Genomic DNA, 22,259 nt, shown 5'->3' on the forward strand with positions numbered 1-22,259 from the left:
GTGTTATTATTTTGTTAGTAGAGATATGATGTCTTTGACATACTTGGACGTTCAAACAGTTGATAACCGAGCTTGCATCCAAACACAAACATTGTCGTTTCAGATTGTCAGTCAAGTTTCTTCCGTGTCATTTGGAAACATTCCTTTACATTCAGAATCTGTTCGACATACAAAACCAGCCATTCGCTCGATGTCGTACGTGATCCATACAATCCATTCGATCTTTGAAATTAACATAATAGTTTGTAAAAAAAGAAATAAAAAAGAGTAGACCTGTTCGCTGTATACATACCGTGTTCGAGCCAATCAGCAATACCAACTGAGTCACGTGACTAAGTTGCCCCGGACGCGTGAATATTTTAGGCAACCAACTTGTTTAGTGTTTCTCTGATTGGCCACTACGCCCATTTGACCGCGGAAATAGGCTGTCTATTGCCATTCTCTAAGACAAACTCTAACCTTAACCAGCTCCTTAACAGCGCCTAAACTTAACCCTTCTAACCTTAACCAACTCCGAAACAATGCCTAACCTTAACCAACTCCGAAACAATGCTTAAAGTTAACATGCCTAAACTTAACCGGCGAAAGAATGCACGTTAAAAAATATTGCCATTCTCTAAGACAAACTAACCTTAACCAGCTCCTTAACCCTTCTAACCTTAACCAACTCCGAAACAATGCCTAACCATAACCAACTCCGAAACAATGTTTAAAGTTAACATGCCTAAACTTAACCGGCGAAAGAATGCACGTTTAAAAAAAAAAAAAAAATGAAGGGAATTGAACTTGTCACCAACGGACCGCAGGATCCACAGCAAGGCAGCGCTACCAGTTGAGCTAGTTGTCGATGTCAAAAGAGGGGGGATTACTGCTACATAATGCTGCCGCGACAGAGCTCCGCGGGGGCGTGGCTAGACGCAAGTTGGGCGTGGCTAGACACAAGTTGATTGCCTTTAATATTTAGGCGCCCTGCGTGCCTGCACGGGCTGCTGCATAAAAGAATACATGGGGCTCTATGAAGAAACCATGACACTCCCCTTACTAAGAGTTGTTTCAAACGAAAACGGCTGGATGTCATTTTGCCAAATCAGCATGGCTGTGAGTGTGATTCTTACACCTTTTACATATCTAGCTTAGGCATGGATTGTTTAGATCGCTAGCATGGCTAACAAATGCTAATATATTGTAGTCTGCCCCGTTGTTCTGACCAGGCTTACGTCCCTTTCTGCCCCGGTGATGTAGTCTGCGTGCACACAGTCTGACGTGACGTGGACAGCGAACAGGTCACACGGAAAGTCATTAAAAGCCTAAAGGACACATTGTGACAGAAGAGTTCTACTATGATCCTGACCTGGATGTATCCTGGGGGATTCAGTGATGCGTCCTTAATGACGGACAAGTAACAAAAAGGCAAAAGCTGAAGGTCAGCGTTTCAATTAGGGATGGGCATGGCATGGACCAGGTTAAACTTATTTGAAATGACGTAGGTATTCTACTACAGCTGATGGTTTTGTTTGTATCAACTGCACTGGTTCAGCCTACTGATGTTCAATAAATTGAACCATTTGGATTTGGTTTGCTGAACACCTTTTAGTTTTTATGGGTAGTTCAGTTAACCAATTAACAGATTTTTTTTAATATTCCAAATGCCCATCCCTAGTGTAACAATGTGACTTGTGTTGTCTATGCAGTATGTCATTCTTATGAAAAGGCAAAGCATTTCCTATGGTGTATTTGTATTGTACACAGTAGCGTGTGTATTCTGTAGTGATGTCCGTCGACTTGTATGACATTACTGGAACAGTTTTGTATATTTGTAGTGTTATACATGATCAAATCAACTCAGTAACTTAAAATGTTTAATTCATACATAAAAATAGCCAACAGAAAAATTAAAATAAAACAGTAGAAAAATAGCCACACCCTCCAAAAAGCAACATTTAAGTAATGCACTTGTTGGTAATGACACTGTAAACAAGTCTCTAGTTTGACCTCTCACCACAGCACACTGGTATCCACACTGCAGTGTGTCCCTCTTGTGGCCTGTTTGGGGTTGGATTATCCTTGCGAGGAAGATCTTTAACCCTTTCACTGCCACACGACAGAAGGTTAACCCTTTACTATCACACAACCGACGGTCGCCGGCTGTCGTGTGGCAGTGAAAGGGTTAACCTTCTGTGTTGTCGCAGTGAAAGGGTTAATACACTGAGATAGGTGACCCAGTCTCAGTCTTAGTAGGGCTGGTCAAAGATGGAGGGCAATGGGTCTTTGTATAGGACGGACGGACGGAAGAATTGTGGTTTGAGCAGTTGGGTGATGGTGGTGGTGCGGGGACACATAAGACATAACCCATCGTAATTGAGACTGAACAACTGCAAACTGGGGGGGGGGGGGCGTGATGGCGGTAGACACGGTAGCTTGAGTCCCACCAGGCTTCCATGGTTGTACACCAGGCTTCTACGCGGCTGCAGGCGGCTGTACCACAACTTCGATCAGTGGAGTCCATCCTCCCCCCACCACGCTCCTTGAAGCCCACAGGAAGGTGGGGCGAAGGCCCCTCCCTCCCTCCCCTCAATACGTGGCGTCCACTGCGTTGATGTTGCTGTCCAGCTGGTGTCGGAAGGAGAGCCGGGCCTTGGTGGAGAAGTAGACCTGCGAGCCGCGGCTCAGGCTGCCGGGTCCCTCCCCGTCGCTGCTGCCCCAGGACACTGTGGAGGACAGCCGCGGCTTCATCTCCTCGATCGGCACTGCGGGAGTGAAGAGAGAGAGAGAGGCTGGAGGGTTAACGTTAGGTTATGACTATAACCAAGTTCTGTTAGTTAGGGGCGATGCTTGGCTTCGCCTTCTGCACTATCTCGCGTACGTGCACGCGTACTGAATAAACCACAAATGTACCTCTAATACCAGTATTAGTCTGACCACACCCCTCATCAGCTTACCTTCATAAGCAGGTGTGTGGTCACCTGCTCTCCTCCTTCCCAAGCTTTCACCACAAGGTGAGGTCAAGGGCTGCAGCGGCCGTCCGAAGCCAAGCATCGCCCCTAACTAACAGAACTTGGTTATAGTCATAACCTAACGTTCTGTATCGTTAGTGGCTTAGCTTGGCTTCGCCTTCTGCACAAGGGAGGCCAAGCGGAGCCACTTGGCTGACAAATACACCCCGCTGACAGCCCCCCAAAACCATCAGAACAGGGAGGGCCGAGCCCCCCCGACCCCCCCTAATGGAGGGTAGCCCCCCTATTAGGGACGTCACGGGAGGGCGACGGACCCGACCGTGCGAAGAGGCACTCAAGCAACTCAACGCACAGGGTGAGCAGACCGTGGCTTGACCCACGACTACACACACGCACAACCCGCATGCCACCCGGGAACGAACGGAGGAACAACCTCGTTACTGCCCCCAGAATCACGGGGTCAAGGGCAAACCCAACCCCGTGGCAAGGCCGTAGCAGCGGAGCACGAAGGAAGACCCAGACCCACCAAAAGGACTGGACTCCCTGGAATGGGGGCCCGGAGAAGTCCATGATGCCAGCATCAAGACCCCACCAGGTGGGCACGTAGTGCCCCGCCCCCCACATCGCCAGCGTATTCGGACAAAGGCCCCTCAGTTACTGCACCTGGTATTCCCAGGCGGAACCAACCAGGCCAGTAAGCCGAGCGGGCCCCGTCCCCCCAATAGTACACCGCCTGGCACACTGACCCTGCAGAATAGGCAGTCAGCATGGCCGTAAGCACACAAAAAAGGTTAACCAACGGAAGCAGGCAGCGCACCGGGGAAAAAAACCAGGCAACAGGCTGTTAACCCTAGCCTGGAGACTGCGGACGAGACAGGCGCCAGAGGGGACAGCTGAACACAGCCGCCCCGGCGGAAGGAGCGTAAGCTGGCGGTGTTGCATGACCAAGCCTCCATTTAACAACCCCCACCCAGAGGGGTCGAGGCAGAGAAGGCTGACACGATTGGCAGACGTCATGAACGTGCAGGGGCACCCTCAACCGGTGAACCCGGGAGTTGACACTGCTCCAACACACCAGGGAACCAACCACCTCGGTGTTACCCAATGCGGTGGTTGTTCCTATAACCCCTCAAGAAAAAACTCCAAAACACACCTGCGGGTATACACCGGCTATACCGCAGTACAAGTGTTTCAGTTTCCAAAAAGGGTTAACCCAGGCCTACGGGTCGCAAACATCACTTCGGACCGGGCCTGGCGGTACGGGAAGCACAGGGTCACCAGAGGAGGTCAAAAAACCACCCCCACAGGCCCCTCTTCGCCATGCGTGAGAGAGGAGCGAAAAACAATGGAGAACCAGCCCCTAAGCACACCGTACCTGGTATTCCCCGGCGGTCTCCCAACCAAGTACTAACCAGGACCAACCTGTGTAGCGGCCGAGATCCGACGAGATCGAGCGCGTACAGAATGGCATGGCTGTAAGCCATGACGACAGTGCTGAGTAAAAAACATACCCAACCAGGGTCTCCATAGCGCTTAACCCTGTGACACCCAGACCGACCTGGCATTTTTCCCCCTGAAAAAAGCCCAAGTCCCTCAGGGTACCAGAACAGCAGATCTGCATCCCCGGCGGACAACGGGTTCAACTGATCTGGACCAGCGTGACCAGAACCAGTCCCGTGCCCTAACCACGCCGACATGCCCCAGGAAAAGGGCAGATATGCGTGTTGATCTTAACATGAAAAGAAGGCGCCACCCAGACGTCGGGACGAACCGCGCCTGGTGGCCCACCCCAAGGGCGTGAGACCCCACTACATATGTTCAGATCCATCCCGTCATCATCCCCCAGACATGAACGAGGATCCGTCGACAACCCACCCAGGTCATGGGATGTGGTCGCCGGAAGAGGAAAAACCCCCATCTCAGTTGCTTTATAAAAACGCTGTTTCAACCACAAGCAACTAAGGCGTGCCAGTCAATCGCCTGTTTACAGCGAGCTAGCACTATACGTGCGTCGGGACACACCCCCATCAATGAACAGGCTATTTAGACCTGCCATTGAATCCCCAAGGCGCCCAGGGGAACGACAAGAGGGGTGTGACACTCCCTAACTCCAACACTTCTGGAATAGAAAGAAGGAAGCATCAACAGTATGTATCCCAGTCTACACAGCCGGGGTAAAAAATGTTCACATTTTTACATCCCACCACCCTCCCATAGGAAAGAGACGGGGATCCCCAGAGAGACTTCCCACGCGAGCTGTACAGATTGAAAAGAATATATTGCACCTTGAGCCATGTAAAAAAACTGGTTTTAGGGCCTCCGGGGAAGAGGCACCGAACCCATACACACTCAATAAACGAATTGAATCGAATATACATACAATAGAAAAGGACCCTTCTAGAGGGTCCACTCACTTTGACAATCTGAGGAGGAAGGCTCTGTACTCTGATGGAGGCTTCCTCACATGGATCACATGGAAGAAGGAGTCCGAACTCACAGAAGGCCTGAGTAGGCGCTTGGTGAGGAGGAGCCCTGACCACCCCCCCTGAAAACAGATCCATCACATGGACCTGAACAGCACACGGAAGTCCTACCAACAGAGACGCGCACGGTGACGTACTCTATGGCGGGGGAATTCCTGCGGTGCACACGCCCAATATACCAGGCCGTGGGACCAGGAACTCCCTCCCCCCCCCCCCCCCCCCCCCCCCCGTAACGTGCCGAACCGCCACGTGACGGGAACCTTGAAGGACAGGGGGTGTACCCCTGACCGACAGAACAATGGGGAGAGGAAAGGTTACCAGTTCACCCCTTTACGACCCCACACCCATGATACGACGTAACGACAAAAAGAGAATATGACACAGTCATAGTCAGCTCTATGAAGCGTTTCACAGCTCCACACAGCGCACGAGCTAACCTGCTATCTGATTTTTACTAAGGAAAAACACAGAATAGAGAGGGCTCTAAGAACCCCGGTCCAACATACACATGTGCTTCTGTGGCCAGTACAACCCAGTTGTAGGTCACATGACACACACAACCCATCATCATCACAATGAGAGAATACATCATTCTTGATTAGTATCGACCACAGGCCTTGCTAAGCACACGACAGCAACCAAACCAATTTCCCTTTAGGAAATAAGTTTCTCCAGCAGATTTAGCACAACCTCAGCAATCAAGCTGAGAGTTACATCGTATCCCTACCACACAAAAGACACAATTAATGCACAACATGTCTGATAGGAGGTGATAAAGTCCCCAGGGAACCGGGGCGGGGAAAACACAATCCTCCTATTTTACCCTCAACACGGCCAGTTAAAACAGGAAAACCTGTTAATGTGTGAACTCACTGTCCATTGTCATTACAGTCTGAGAAAGAACATTCTTTTACTCACTCGTCACCAAGCATAGCTTCATAGGTTAGTTGCCTTAGTAGTGAGTACACGGTACACATAAACACCATGATGTTTCTCACACAACAACCAGATCAATACATCACGACCTGCACGGAGAAGCTACTGCCAGTGACAAAAACAGCTCACACACAACCCGCAACGTATCTCAAATGCATTGCAACAACACACGTTTTGGGAAAAAACACCGTCATTCACAATACATTTAGCAAGGTAAAACCAGAAGACGTGTTATGAGGGTCTGGCCAACCCCGTACCTGCCCGGAACGCAGATCAGCGAAGTGCAGTCATAAGCCACCGTAGAACACAGCCCTCTTTGTTGACGCAATCCCCGTCTAGGCTCAGGCAGGGTTTGACGAACATCCCCTGTCAAAGATGACGTCGTGGTCAAGAGTGTAAAACATGTTAAAAATCAAAGCACGTTCAACAGAATAGCATCAAGCTAACGGCTGCTCCAACCGTTCTGGTGCTATCGCTTCCGCTCGCGAGACGCCGATCTACGACGCACGCGATCAGGAGCGAGCTCCCGGCGGCGCGCGAGAAGCCTAAGCTACCCCGCGCCAGGCCACCGACCGGCTAACCGTAAGCTATGAACATGTAAACAATGACATAACACTCACCCAGACAGGCCGCCGTTCTGAACCCTCCTCACTTTTTAAGAGAAAAGAGAAAACAAGACGTCAACACCGCTTCACAACGGTGACATTAACACGTCCGGCGGAATCAGCACAGTACCAACTGGCCTGTATAGCTGACTTTGAACATGAATCTGCCGCTATCGCACATTACATGCACATATCCCCTCGTGAAGGAATACTCTCATTTGGATATGAAAGATGGGGTCTTAACACGGTGACAGAGAGAATCCACTCGTCCAGAACACACAGGGATCACCAGTGTCAATGGTCGCGGCCCACTAGTTAAAACTATAATGGTCGCCAGACCAAGGCCTTCTGTCGCCTAGACGGCTAAACAAAGGACCCTAGCCTGGGGCCGGTTTCCATAAACTTTGTCTAGTAGCCCCCATAGCACTAACAGACAAGTGGAGCCCGCCAGCAAACACTACTCACCCAACCTGGAACGCACCGCTCCTCACAACAGCGGCATGTCCGACAGTTCAGCTGTGGCCTGACAGGTTTCACCCCAACAAACACAGCAAGGAACTGCAGTTGAGAAGCATGCAGCGGCGTGCTCCCAATACGAAAACCGGTGGAGGGTTTGTAGAATGATCATCATCTTCTAGACACTCCAGTACGAAGACAATATCGCCGTATTTTCTCGAAAATAGTGAGAGAGAAAATAAAGATATGATGTCAACGTATCCTTGTTTCCCAAGCTGTTCCTAATCCAATTTCTTCCATCATGGTGTCAAGTGTGGGGATCTACCGAGGCACCTCTTCCTTGTGGTGAAAGCGAGAAGGAGGAGAGCAGGTGACCACACACCTGCTTATGAAGGTAAGCTGATGAGGGGTGTGGTCAGACTAATACTGGTATTAGAGGTACATTTGTGGTTTATTCAGTACGCGTGCACGTACGCGAGATAGTGCAGAAGGCGAAGCCAAGCTAAGCCACTAACGATACAGAACTGGTGCATTTATATCGCAGCTTTTATCCAAAGTGCTTAAAAAAATCCTCCCATTTGACCAGTTCACTCACACATTCACGGCGGAGGCGACCACGCAAGGTGCCAACCTGCTCATCGGGAGCAGTTAGGGGTTAAGTGCCTTGCTCAAGGACACTTCGACACGCTGCCCGGGAGGAGCGGGATTAGAACCGGGAACCTCCGGATTACCAGACGACTGCTCTACCTCCTGAGTCACTGTCGCCCCAGTCGTGTTAAGTTATCTTACAGTTGTCTACTCTATATCTTCCAAGTCTATGTGTATGTTGTCAACTGGAAACTCCCCCGTTGTGGTTAGATTTATTATTATTATCATTTTTGTATACATTTTTACATGCTGTAGTTTCTCTTACCTGCCGCCGGGGGACACTGTCTGCCCTTGCAGCGCTCTTTACAGCGTCTGTAGAATGGGAAGCACTGGAGAACCTTCACACCCATGGCGGAGCTAGGAAACCCTGGGGGGAGAGAGAGAGAGAGAGAGAAAGAGAAAGGGTGAGCGAGTGATGAATGGACATGGATATATGGGTGATCTTGCCTTATGTGGGCTACTAGTTTGTTATCTTTCCTGTCCAGCCTACCCTCGTTCCCTTGCTCTCCTTTTGTTCGATGCCCTTACGACAACACAATGAATGAATGAATGAAAACTTTATTTAACAGATTGCAGAATGGGTACAATACAGTACGGCTCAATACACACAATTGTTAAGGGGATGCAGACCTGAGAAAGACGTTTGTCTTGTTTACATCAGGGTCCCCCATTTTCAATTCACACTTCCAAACTTCTAGTTAGTTCTCTCTCTCTCTCTCTCTCTCTCTCTCTCTCTCTCTCTCTCTCTCTCTCTCTCTCTCTCTCTCTCTCTCTCTCTCTCTCTCTCTCTCTCTCTCTCTCTAAAACGGCTGTCCTTGCACCCCTTTTTAACGGGACACAGGGAAATGTGGGGAACCTCAAGACGCAAGGCTGAAGAGGCAGAGGAAACACTGCACAAATCCAAATTAATACAACTTCTTGGCAAATAACCAAGAAGAAAAATTTCTTTAAACATTTATTTGAGTGTTTAAAGTAAACGACACCAAATTCGGAAAACAATGCACTATAAAACACAACACATGCCATTTGATGGGAGACGCTTTTGTCCAAAGCGGCTTAAGAGCATGAGTGCATCGTGGTAGTTTAGTATGCATGTATCAAAGTTAGTATGTGTGTAACAAATTAGTTTCAAGTTTCAAGTTTTTTTTATAGTTGTCATACAGAAGTACAGAATACTTTCATACAAAATGCTTCTTACTGTTACGCTCCAGAGACTGTGCTAGACAAGATAGTATCAAATAACATAGTATAGCATGTAATTTAGAAGAAGAAAATGAGGTCACAGTGTTCGGTATAGACATATGTACAATGTTCTGAGTTACCATATAATATACAATACTATGCAGTGTACTAATGTACAGTACTATATAGTGCAAAGCAGAAATGGGATGAGGTACAATTTAGGTACAATTTACAGTAAGGTGTACGAGTTGTAGTGCAATCCTTCATCAATAAATATAAAGTGTGGGGAGTGGGTGCTACAGTGTGTTTGTTTAAAGTGGGTGTGTGCTATAAAGTGTGTGGAGTGGGTGCTACAGTGTGTTTGTTTAAAGTGAGTGTGTGCGTGTGGATGTGTGTGCTATGTGCGTTTGGTGGTTGTTGTTGTGTAGTGTTCATTGTTCGTTTAGCAGCCTGATGGCCTGGGGATAGAAGCTTCTTCTGAGTCTTTCTGTGCTCGCCTTGAGACTCCGGTATCGCTTGCCTGACCGCAGCAGTTCAAAGAGGCAGTTGTTCGGGTGACTGGAGTCTTTAATGATTCTCTTAGCCTTGCCCTTGCAACGCTTGTTGTAAATGTTCTGGAGGGTGGGGAGCCCCCCTCCAATTGTGCGTTCGGCTGAACGTGTCACTCTTTGTAGTCTGCTTCGGTCTTGTGCAGTGCTATTCCCAAACCAGGAGGTGATGTTGCCAGTCAAGATGCTCTCTATTGTACATGAGTAGAAGTTCTTAAGGATCTTCTGACTGACTTGGAACTTCCTTAGGCGCCTGAGGAAGTAGAGGCGTTGTCGTGCCTTCTTCACAACACTGTCAATGTGTGTGGTCCATGTCAAGTCCTCGGATATGTAGGCTCCGAGGTACTTAAAGCTGTTGACTCTCTCAACCGGTGCCCCGTCGATGCTGAGGGGGCTGTAGTCCTTGACCCCGACCTCCTGAAGTCCACAATCATCTCCTTTGTTTTGCTGACGTTCAGGGAGAGGCTGTTTTCCTGGCACCATCCCGCCAGGACCTTGACCTCTTCCAGGTAGGCCCTCTTGTCGTTGGCAGAGATCAGGCCCACCACCACTGTGTCGTCAGCAAATTTGATGATTGTATTGCTACTCCGCTGAGCCACACAGTCGTGTGTGTACAGGGAGTAGAGGAGGGGACTCAGAACACAGCCCTGGAGGGCCCCTATGTTGAGGGTGATGGATGAGGAGGTGCAGTTGCCTGCTCTCACCACCTGGGGTCTGCCAGTCAGGAAGTCCAAGACCCACTGGCAGAGGTCATAGTTCAAGCCCAGGTCCCTGAGCTTGGCTATGAGTATGGAGGGGACTATGGTATTGAATGCCGAGCTGTAGTTGATGAATAGCATTCTCACATAGTTCCCCTGCCTCTTGTCCAGGTGTGATGCTGCTGTGTGCAGCACATGGGCTATGGCGTCCTCCGTGGACCTGTTGGGGCGGTATGCAAATTGCAGGGGGTCCATGTTGATGGGGAGGGAGGAGCAGATGTAGCCCTTTACTAGCTTCTCAAAGCACTTCATGGCTATGGAGGTGAGAGCTACAGGGCGGTAGTCGTTGAGGCAAGCAGGCTTGGATTTTTTGGGTACAGGGATAATAGTGGACTTCTTCAGGCAGGTGGGGATGACAGCCTGTTCTAAGGACAGGTTAAATATGTCAGTGAATACTGGGGCCAGTTGGTCGGCACAGACTTTTAGGACGCGGCCGGGGATGCCGTCCGGACCTGCTGCCTTCCTGATATTCACTTTTTTAAAGGTTCGCCTCACCTCATGCTCTGTTACCCTGAACACTGCGTCTCCATCAGCAGCCGACCCCCCCCCCCCCATTGCCGTGGCTTGTGGGCTGGTGTTGTTATTACCAGCATCAAACCTCGCATAGAAGGTATTGAGGTCATTTGCTAAGGAGATGTCACTGTTCAGTTTGAGGGAGGCGCCTTTGTAGTCTGTCATCGTTTTGAGCCCCTGCCACATAGCTCTAGAGTCAGCTTGTTCAAACTGGAGTTCAATTTTATCCCTGTAGCGCCGTTTGGCCTCTGTCACTGTCCTCCTTACGTTGTATCGCGCCAACTTGTGGTCATTCATGTTGCCTGCCACTAGGCCGTCGTTGTATGCTTTGGTGCGCTCTCTCAGAGCTTCACGGACGGATTTGTCTACCCAGGGTTTTTGATTTGGGTAAACTCTCATTTTGGTAGTGGGGATTGTTTCTTCCACCAAAGTACAAACATAGTCCAGCACTGTCTCCGTGTAGACATTAATGTTATCTGTGTCGCGGAACACGTTCCAGTCTGTGCAGTCAAACGCAGCCTGTAGCGTCTCCTCTGACGTCAAATCCCATTTCTGCACCTCTCGCAAGACTACAGGAGTACTTTTGATTCTCTGTTTGTACTTTGGTGAAAGAAAAATGGACGCGTGATCTGATTTACCAAAGCCACTATCAGAATGAGCCTTGTAGCCACCTTTAAATTGCGTGTAACAGTGATCTAGGATGTTACCGCCTCTGGTGTTGCAAGTCACATGCTGATAGAAGTCAGGTAATACCTTTCTCAGATTGGCGCTATTGAAATCACCCAGCACTAAAATGGCGGCGTAAACGTTCGCCGCTTGTATTCTATTTACCTCGTTGTGGAGTCTGGAGAGCGCGACGTTGTTACTGGCTTGCGGTGGAATATACACTCCGATCAGGACGATCGGGTCGAATTCGGAAGAAAACATGTTATTTGCATGTGTGTGTGGTCCCTTTCTCTCTCTCTCTTATCACAGTGACAGGTCTGAGCATCTGTCTGCACCTTCCAGGGTCACACAGCATAATGGAACTGGACCTATCTCAATCTCCGCCCTCTCTTCTCCATCCTTCAATCGCAACCGTTGCTTCCCTGGTTGTCCGAGGAAGCAACCATTGTGATTGGAGGATCAAGAAAAGAGGGGGCAGAGATTGAGATAGTCAGTGGAGGGGGACGAGGCGTCCAATGACACGATAAGCTAATCTCTCCGGGCCGAGAACATCACTGACTGACACACAGAGGGAGGCACCGGGACGCCCTCTTCATCATCATCATCATCATCATCATCATCCTTTACTGTCTAAATCCAGGAGCGGACGTCAATGGGCTACAGCAGGGGCGGGGGCGGGGGCGATAAGCACACACACGCACGCACACACACACACCACGCCACACACACACACACACACACACACATACACAGGCCACAACTACACACACACATGCACACACACAGGCCACAACTACACAGAGAGGCACACACGCACAGACCACACATGCGTGTGCACACACACACACACACACACACACACACACATGCACACACACAGGCCACAACTACACACACATGCACACACACATTCCACAACTACACACACATGCACACACACATTCCACAACTACACACACACATGCACACACACAGGCCACAACTACACAGAGAGGCACACACGCACAGACCACACATGCGTGTGCACACACACACACACACACACACACACACACACACACGCACACACACACACACACATGCACGCACAGGACACACACACAGGCCACACATGCACACACAGAGACACACACACACAAACAAAGGTCACATGTTAGATACAAGACTATAAGAGACTTAAGACAAGCTGGTAAACATATAGCAGGCCACGTGATAATGGATCTGGGGATGTCGATGAAAGCCACGATCAACTAGTTCACACCTCAGAGGCTCTGCTGCTGCCAGGAGGAGCGTGTCCTTCTCTGAACCCAGCTCCCGTTCTCGCCTCAACCATGCCATGTTCTGCGCGGTGACGCTTCGCGCAACCTGTACGGCCGCCGCGCAGGCCGCTTCTTGCGTTTCTGGCTCGAGGGCGCAAGGGCACAAGGTTTACAAGAGGTTTACAATAGACGGGCGTCACCCCGATCCGCTAGCTCCGGCAGACCTAGCTTCAAACCTGTTCCAGGCCGACGCCCCCCTTCATTAGATCTGCCATCCAGCATGTTCCACGGTGTCGCAGGACCGGTTCTCTCAACGACCTGTCAATCAAACGCAGAGATTTCCAGAGAGATCTCTCAACACTCTTTTTTTTCTCTTTTCCTCCCCTTTTTCCATACTTTTTCTCCCATCCCAATGTTAGTCGTTATGCCAATTCCCTTCCTGGTCGTTGCGCTCTTGCCCCCTACTGTCAGTCTGGGGCCTCCGATACATGTGGAGTCAACCAACTGCTTCTTTTCACCTGACATCGAGGACTCTCACCGGGGGAGTGTAACGCGTGGGAGGATCACACTATCTCCCCCAGTTCCCTTCCTTGCTGAGCAGGCGCCCCGACCGACCTGTAGGAGTCGCTGTTTACAACGACCAGGATGCTTGAAGCCTTTCTCCAACACGTTCGTGTTTCCGCTTAGGCGCTCTTTCGAAGTTGGTTAAGGTTAGAGTTTGTCTTAGAGCATGGCGATAGAACGCCTGCCCTGATTCCAAACTCTAACCTTAACCAACTTCGAAAGAGTCGCCTAAGCTTAACCAGTGATAAACTAGGCGTTAGGTAGTTTGCAGGCTGTTCGACCCGGAAATATTGGCCGTGAATGAGTTAAGATAACGGCAGAACTTGCCGTCCCACGATTGGCGCACATGTCACATGACCTGGCCAATCAGAGCACAAAACGGGAACCCGGAAACACGGACGCGTTGGAGAAAAGCTACACGCGACCAGGATATATGTGTGTGTGTGTGTGTGTGTGTGTGTGTGTGTGTGTAGGTGTGTTAATCTGATGACAAATAAACGTTTTAATTTTTTTTATTTCTCTTTCTCCGATTTTCTGTTTTTTCTCCCCGTCCAATTTGGTCGCCGTGCCAATTCCCCCCCTCCCCTACCTGGCTGCTGTATGCATGTTCTCCTACGAGTCGGTACAAGGGCGTCCCGAAGCCGACCGCACGCTTCCTCCGATGCGTGCGGCGGCTGCCAGTGACGTCTTTTCACTTGGTAGCGAGGACTCTCATTGGTGAAGTGTAACGTGTGGGAGGGCACGCTATCTCCAAGTCCTGCCCTCGCTGAGCAAGCGCCGAGACCTGACCTGTAGGCGTCGCTGTCCATAACGCCAGATTCCCACCCACCAGCTTCCCCACCCCCTAACACTGCCAATTATATGAACGACCAGCCAAGCTGGTAGCAACGCCGAGAGCTGGGCTCGAACCCAGCATCTCCTGCATTGGTGACGAGCGCAATCTCCACTACACCACCTGACCGCCCGAGACTCCTACTTCTAATAGGTCAGAGCCGAGGATATGATGAATCGGCGTTTGCACCGCGTTTGAGCCGAGCTGCAAAGCTAACAGGTAGCCTGCCTTCTGTTCTACTTCAAACTGTCCTCAGATCAGCCTGTTTCTCAGACCGGCTCACGTCACACGTCACACAGTCACCTACATTCACCCGAACCCAAGTCAGCAGCCTCTGGAACGACCTGTTGATGACATGCAGTCACACTCTCTCACCTCGCACACTACCAACCGCCCCCTCTCTCTCACCAGGTCTCCCATCGTAAAAAGAAAAGAGCCTAAATTAGCCCATCAGGTCACTCAGGGTAGCTGGCCTGGGACACATATACCGGAGCGTGACCGCTCGCTCTGTAACCTGACCCGAGACAGATTGTCCACTCGCTTCCGGGCGTTTCGCCGCCGTCATCGCCACCTTCCGAATCCGCCGAATGAGATCGATATCTGGATCGTGTCCAACTGTAACCGAAATCGCCCACCCTGAAGCGATCTGAGCTCGGCCCGCCTGAAACGGGTCATGACGCCGGATACCATGAAAGTCACATTGAGATAAAAAAATCTCTTTTTCAAGAATAAATGTATTGTGCTGGGAACAAGGCACAGGTTATCTACAAATCCAAAGCTTCATTTAAACTTGTGTAATTCGGCGGTTCAACAAGTTGAAAGTACTAAACTCCTTGGAGTGATGCTGGATTGCACTCTGTCTTGGTCTCAGCATATTAATTATATTGTTTTAAAAATGGGAAGAGCAATTGGTATTTCCAGGAAATGTGCTTCTTTTGTTGCCCGTCCCCTTTTATGTCAGATAGTGCAAAGTTTAGTTTTATGTCATCATGACTATTGCTCTGCGATGTGGTCATCTGCTGCCAGTGGTGACCTCAGGAAGCTCCAGGTGGTCCAGAACAGGGCAGCACGGTTGGTACTGGGCTGCTCACTAAGGTATAATGTGAGCTGTTGAAAATAGATTGTCTTTTAATATACTTGTGCTGTTCAAGTTGGTCATGAGCAGTAAAACTCCAGTTTTTATACATAATCAGATTGTTTTTAGTAATACTGTGCACAAGCATTACACTAGAGGTTCCAGTAGTGGGCAGCTTGAATTGCCAGGTCCTAGAACCAGTGCTTTGGGGAGATCTTTTATTTTTAGAGCATTAACTCTTTGGAATGGCCTGCCTCGGAACCTCTGCTGCATTTACAGTAGATTCACTTTTTAAAAGAATCTTAAATTGTTTTTAAATTGTTTTTAACACTGTAAAGTAATTATTACACTAATGTAATTGTAGCTATCTTAATTGTTACAGTAGTTTCATTATGCATTGTGTGTACTGACTTAATAATTTTGTTTTTGCAATAGTGATTGTTTTTGTATGTTTTTTTATGTGTGGACCCCAGGAAGACTAGCTGGTTGGTATCGCACCAGCTAATGGGGATCCCTAATAAAATCTAAATCAAATCAAAGTGAGACCTGGCCAAGACAAGCTGCAGCAAAGGAATACAAAAGTTGCACATAAATACAAAAAACAACAACAAATTACACAAATACACTAAACAACCAATATCAGAGCCAGAGGCAAGCTAGCAAGGCAGGCAGCAACAATAGACTATTAGGGCAAATCAAAAACGGACCATTGATTCAACCTCGTCTAGTCCATTCATGGGGTATTTAAAAGCATCCAGTGAGTTTCAGGTCATTCTGTAACACCTTCCAAGCCGAGGGAGCAGAATAACTAAATGCTTTCTTTCCCATTTGAACATTGGGAACAGACAATAGGAGCAGACTTTGAGAATGTAAAAAATAACTCCGAACACTTTTCTGGACCATATAAGTACACAAGTAAGAGGGGAGGAGACCGGGAATTGCCTTGTAAATCAATATACCAATGCACAAGTGCAGACCAGCCAACCCATACAGGGTACAGTGATGAGTCAGCGCCTTACAATTTGTCACAAACCTCAACGAGCTGTGATAGACAGCATCAATCATGCTCAGACAGAACGTCACCGTAATCAAGCACAGGCATAAAAGTGGCAATAACAAGCCTTTTAGCCTCAAATGAGAAACAAGCTCTATTTCTAAAATAAAAAGCCAATTTCAGGAGTTGAGATCGCAGCGCGTGCGGAGGCCTCTCGCAGACCGAGGTTATCGGTCCATAATACTCTGGGTGATTGTGCTTCTACTGTCGCCTCCCCAGGCTGACTGGGTACGATGAGAGATGAGTATTTCACAGAGACGTGACGGTTCACTCGCACGCTCACACACACACACACACACACACACACACACACACACACACAGTCGGTCTTTCAGCACTCAGAGGTCAGTGTCACACCTCTTCCACTCCATGTTAGGTGGCTGGCAAGTAAGCGCTCTCTCTCTCTCTCTCTCTCTCTCTCTCTCTCTCTCTCTCTCTCCATATAACCAACCCCTTCCTCTGTTCTCTCTCTCTCTCCATATAACCAACCCCTTCCTCTGCTCTCTCCCTCTCTCTCTCTCTCTCTCTCTCTCTCTCTCTCTCTCTCTCTCTCTCTCTCTCTCTCTCTCTCCATATAACTAACCCCTTCCTCTGTTAACACTTTCAGTGCCAGCCATTTTTATCCATCCTTGTAGTCAATGGGCCACGCTTTAAAAAATGTTTGCAGGGCTATATCTATATTCTATATTATAACTATGGAGACAATACTATGGCTCATTTGACAGTCACTATCACTCGTCCAACATGTAAAAAAGAGTAAATTTGTTCATGTATAAGTTCGCGTGTTATCCCGTGGTGAATATTGTATAGTTTCAGAGTGATCCTGGCAAATTCCTGGAAGCTGCGTTATGGAGCGCTATGTGAATTTTGCTAAAGGCGTTCACGTTGCTCGCCTGGACACGTTACTATTTCCAAATAAAAGGTATATAATAGGTATTATGTTTCATCATGAATGCATCAAGGGGGGGGGTTGTTTTTTGATGCTCTGATCGTCAGCAATGGCATTTTTTTCTAATACTACATACGTTGATCGTTGCGATCGATGTGAAATCATTGTTGGATCAAAGTAGGGTTGATGTCATATAGTCCTTACCTTTACTAGGAGGTATCCCAAAAAGAATATTCCAATTGTCTGATCGCGATTTCCAGTATTGATGTCCATCGGTCCCTGACATGAACTGGCACAAAATATGCATGCAGTTTGCTGAACGTGTTTCAAAGTGCTCGGATGAAGCGATTAACTTGGCTTGGTCTAAATTCTCCGCCCGGACCATATATAATGTAACACACAGTGTGAAATAAGGTTTCAAAGGGTGGGCGACACTGTCACCTAGCAGGATTCGGCCGGCATTGCACTCTCTGCGTTTCAGAATGAGTCCCAATGATACACCAAGGTCCATGAGACTGTATTGAATAAAAAAGATAGAATAAGTCGTTCACACTAAAACAATTGGCAGTGTTAGGGGTGGGAAAGCTGGTGGGTGGGGATTGGACATTGTGGACAGCGACTTCTACAGGTCGGTTGGTGCGCCTGTACAGCAGAATCAGGAAGTAACGGGGGCAGCGTGAGCTGGACACTGGACAAAAGTGTATCAAAAATAACTATTTATTTACAACTAACTAAATGGACAGAAATAGTGGGAGCTGGGTGTTCCAGACTCCAAAGTTAAATAACAAAACTAATAGCAAAAGGAAGAACAAGCCGAATGTACAACAAAACAAAGAGAGCAGGTGAGACGCTGGAGAGCTGTGACATCTCCTGTGAAGTGGGGGAGACTTGACTGCTGCCTGCACTCTGCATTTGTAGGGCGTGGTGCCTCATCACCACACCTGTGATCAATTAAAAAGCGGCCATTTTAAACACAAGCAAAATGACAACAGAAGTGTGTATCAATTAAACCACCAATTAGTGACAGCACACTTAACCACAATGTGAATATGCACCACAGACAGTAAGTATCCCTCCACCATGTGAAAGTAATACGTAACACCCCCACACCGAAGATTTATGTTCTTCTCCCAACTATAGCCCAAAGAAACCACCACCAAGAGAACGAACATAAATAAATAAGGGGATACTTACCAACCTTACCCAAAAAAAATGCAACCACACACTCAAACATGTGTAGTGCCCGTACTGTGTTGAGTGTGAGCCCCGGTCAAGAGTCACACTCAACTGTACACCATAAAAAACTGTGACCCACAAAGCAAGCCACTACCACAAAGTGATAACGGGTCAGCCCCTGTCGAACACGACCCTCAACTCTGTCGAATGCTCCCTATTGAGGAACACTTGACACCGTTGTTTAGCAACCCCGTCCTGATACCCGCCCAAGCGAGACCCCACCAAAATGTACCCAGCCGGGCCTGGATGGAGCGGAGCGAGTGGAAACAGCTGGGCAACTAAACCCCACTCAGCCCCTACTGAGGCGCAAGGCCTAGAAGCCAATCCACCCACCAACAGATCAACACAAAACAAAAACTTTACCTTAACAGGCCGCTCCACCGATACCGACCGGTCAAAAATAGGCATTAAACCGGAATCAATATGAGAGACAGGCTCATTGCACACAGGATAGCCAAGATAGCCAACAGGAACACAAGACACTCCACACGTCCCTGGCACCACCACAGGGCCCATCTCCCTCCCTCCTGACACCGGCAGGCCAGGAGCAGACATTAAACCATGATCTCCCAGAGCAGGATGTACCGCCACAGGCACGTCACCACCGTCTCTGGAACACAGTAACATCTCATCAATCACAAAAACATTTGGATCACCACTCAAAACGGCGCCACAAAAAATAACATGGTCAGGATCCAAAACGGTGTCACTCAAAACAACATCAATAACGTCAATAGGATCCAAAATGGTGTCACACAAACTAGCACTGTCATGAGCAACAATGGTGCCAGCCACAGTAACATTGTCAGGATCCAAAATGGCACACTCATTAACACTGTGACCCAAAATGGCGCCACAAAAATTAGCACTGTCATGAGAAACAATGACAGAAGAAACTGCACCGTCATGAGTCAAAACAGTGTCACAAAAAATAGGACTGCCATGAGCAACAATGGCGTCACAGACAGCAACAGCGTCACGATCAAAATGGTTGCCACTTATTAGACAAGGTTGTGAAGACTGCTCCTGCTGTACAGGACACAGGTAACTAGGTTGACAAGCATACCTAGCATACCCAGTGCCTGGCAGAGAGCCAGTGTGGTCACGTGAAACAATATCAGAACCAATAACTGACATACTGGGATCAACAATATCATCACCGCTGACAAGTGAGACATCATGAACATTAGAGCTATAGGAAGGCTGGCAGCCTAATTCTGGCCTTGTAGCCTCTTTAACCAGAACGGTGCCACCTGAAACATCAGAAACACCAACAGAAATGGTGCCACATGAATTAGCAACATCCTCCTCACTCACATCCTCCTCATTCTCCTCCTCCAATTCGGCTGTGGCCTCAGCCACTGTAAAGGCCGGGAAGCCCACGAGATACTGCTCCGCCACTCGAGTATCAGGCACGCACGTCACCTCCGGTTTCACCAGTACCTTACCTCCAGCCAAGTCATTGCCCAAGAACAACGTTACCCCCTGCATAGGGAGTTTGCCAGCCGTCACTCCGATCACCACCGGTCCTGACACAAGGGCACAATCAAGAAAGACATTATGCAGCGGCACATTCATCGTGTGCATTCCAAAAGCCTCAATAACAACCCCTGCACCCAACTCAGAGTGGTGCGTAAAGGGCAGGACACTACTTTGCACAAAAGATTGGGATGCGCCAGTATCACGGAGAATTGTCACCGGTACTTTAGGACCCCCCTCTGTCAATGAAACAAACCCTGTACTCCTGAAAGGTGTGTAAAGGTCATCCACTCCTTTACCATCTAGTGGAGACAGAACAACAGGGTTACGTACAGGTGCATTTATCAACATCACCGGCCTGGGTGGGTTAGACGGGCGCTTTTCTGGGTGCAAACGATAACAATTTCCCATCACATGTCCTGCACTCCCACAATTCTGGCACTTCCGGGCATCATCGCTTCCCCATGCCCCATTAAACTTACCACTACCCCCAGCACCGGACACTGTAGGCCTATTAGGAGTCCATTTTGGCCTCCCCTCATCATGCACAGGATAATGCTGTCTCTCAAAAGACGTCCTGTGGGTCAAAACATACTCATCAGCTAGGACCGCTGCTGCTGAACAGGTCCTGACTTTCCTCTCATTTAAGTACATAGCAATATCCTCAGATACGCCATACACCTTGAATTCCTCTAATAAGATTAGGTCCCTAATCTCCTCCACTGTGGTGACCTTTTCTGCTGCACACCACCGGTCAAAAAACAACCGCTTTTCCCTCACAAACTCCACAAAAGACTGAGAGTTCTGTTTCCTCAAATTGCGGAATTTCCGGCGGTAAGCCTCAGGGACCAATTCATAGGCTTTAAGGATAGCCTGTTTCACCAAAGCATAATCCTTATTATCAGGATACATCGACGCATACACGATCTGTGCCTTACCGCGCAAAGCACTCTGCATGAGGATAGTCCATTTATCCGCTGGCCAGTCGCAACTGCCAGCTATGTCCTCAAATAATAAAAAAAAACTATCGGCGTCCCTTTCCAAAAAACCCGGAACCATGCTTTTCTGCCTAGCCATATCAAAACCCGGCTCCCGATGCACACGTATAGCACCAGCACCACCCGCATTACGCATCGCCATCTCCCGGTCATATGCTGCCTGGGCGCGTACCTCCTGTGCCACCTCAATAGCTTCCTGGGCCTGGGCAGCAGCTGCTCTTCTCACCCCAGTAGCCTCCTCAATAGCCTCCTGGGCCTGGGCAGCAGCTGCTCTTCTCACCTCACTAGCTTCAATAGCCTCCCTGGCTGTAGCCGCTGCTGTAGCTGCTGTAGCTACTGCAGCTGCTCTCCTTATCTCACTAGCTTCAAGGTCCTCACGGTCTGCCTTGTTAACAGCTGCAAGCTCACGCGCTGTTCTAAGCTCCACATCTCGCCCACGCGGTAGCTCAAAGCCTTCTCCCTCCTCCTCCAGAGTTCTACCTGCAGCCACACCAAAAACCTTCAGTGTACTCAGCTCCTCAATTAATTGACCTACCAAGTACTCCTTTTTCTGGCCTGCATCGAGGTCTATCGAAAACCTTGCTGCCACCTGTAGTAACTCATCCTTTGAATTTTTTTTTACCTTAGCCAGTGTTGGCTCTGCAATAAAGTCATCAATGTCCAACGTAATTGTCCATTATTCACAGTAAACGACAACAAACGAATACAACAATATTAATTACTAATAAAGTAATTAATCAACCAATTAATTAATTACTAATACAAGGCAATACTACAATTAATCCACAACAAGGGATATAGTTTAGTATCCAAAACACAAGCAACTCACCCACCGTTCCTACGACCTGGGGTTCAAACTCCAATTTCCCTGTATCCACAAAAAGGTGTAGCACGTAATTAAATGACAGTGATTGAAGATACACGGCATAACAAAGCATGCAATGAAACTCACAAGCAGTAGTTCAAAACACGGCATTTTATGTTAGCACGCAAAACAAATCACACTGTATTTAAGACACACGGCATAACACATACTGGATCAAAAAGGTCAAGCTCAATAATGCACACAGATCCTATACTAGAGAATCACAGCAGACACTGCTACTGGACACTAGCTACAGGCC

General features: G+C 48.6%; 1 protein-coding gene across 1 annotated transcript in view; it reads right to left on the reverse strand.

Annotated features, from left to right (window-relative positions):
* Positions 1-16: 16 nt before the first annotated feature.
* LOC311227768 (uncharacterized protein C17orf114) overlaps positions 17-22,259 on the reverse strand; it is a 42,314-nt gene continuing 20,071 nt past the window's right edge. Inside the window, exons 2-3 of the mRNA XM_084313555.1 lie at positions 8,348-8,449; positions 17-2,747 (exon numbers count right to left, since the gene is read on the reverse strand). Coding sequence (XP_084169681.1) covers positions 2,572-2,747; positions 8,348-8,432 — 261 coding nt within the window. The 5' untranslated portion in view covers positions 8,433-8,449 and the 3' untranslated portion in view covers positions 17-2,571. The remainder of the gene's footprint in view (positions 2,748-8,347; positions 8,450-22,259) is intronic.

This window comes from Notolepis coatsorum (genome assembly GCF_963971535.1).
Source record: "Notolepis coatsorum genome assembly, chromosome: 4".
NCBI lineage: Eukaryota > Metazoa > Chordata > Actinopteri > Aulopiformes > Paralepididae > Notolepis > Notolepis coatsorum.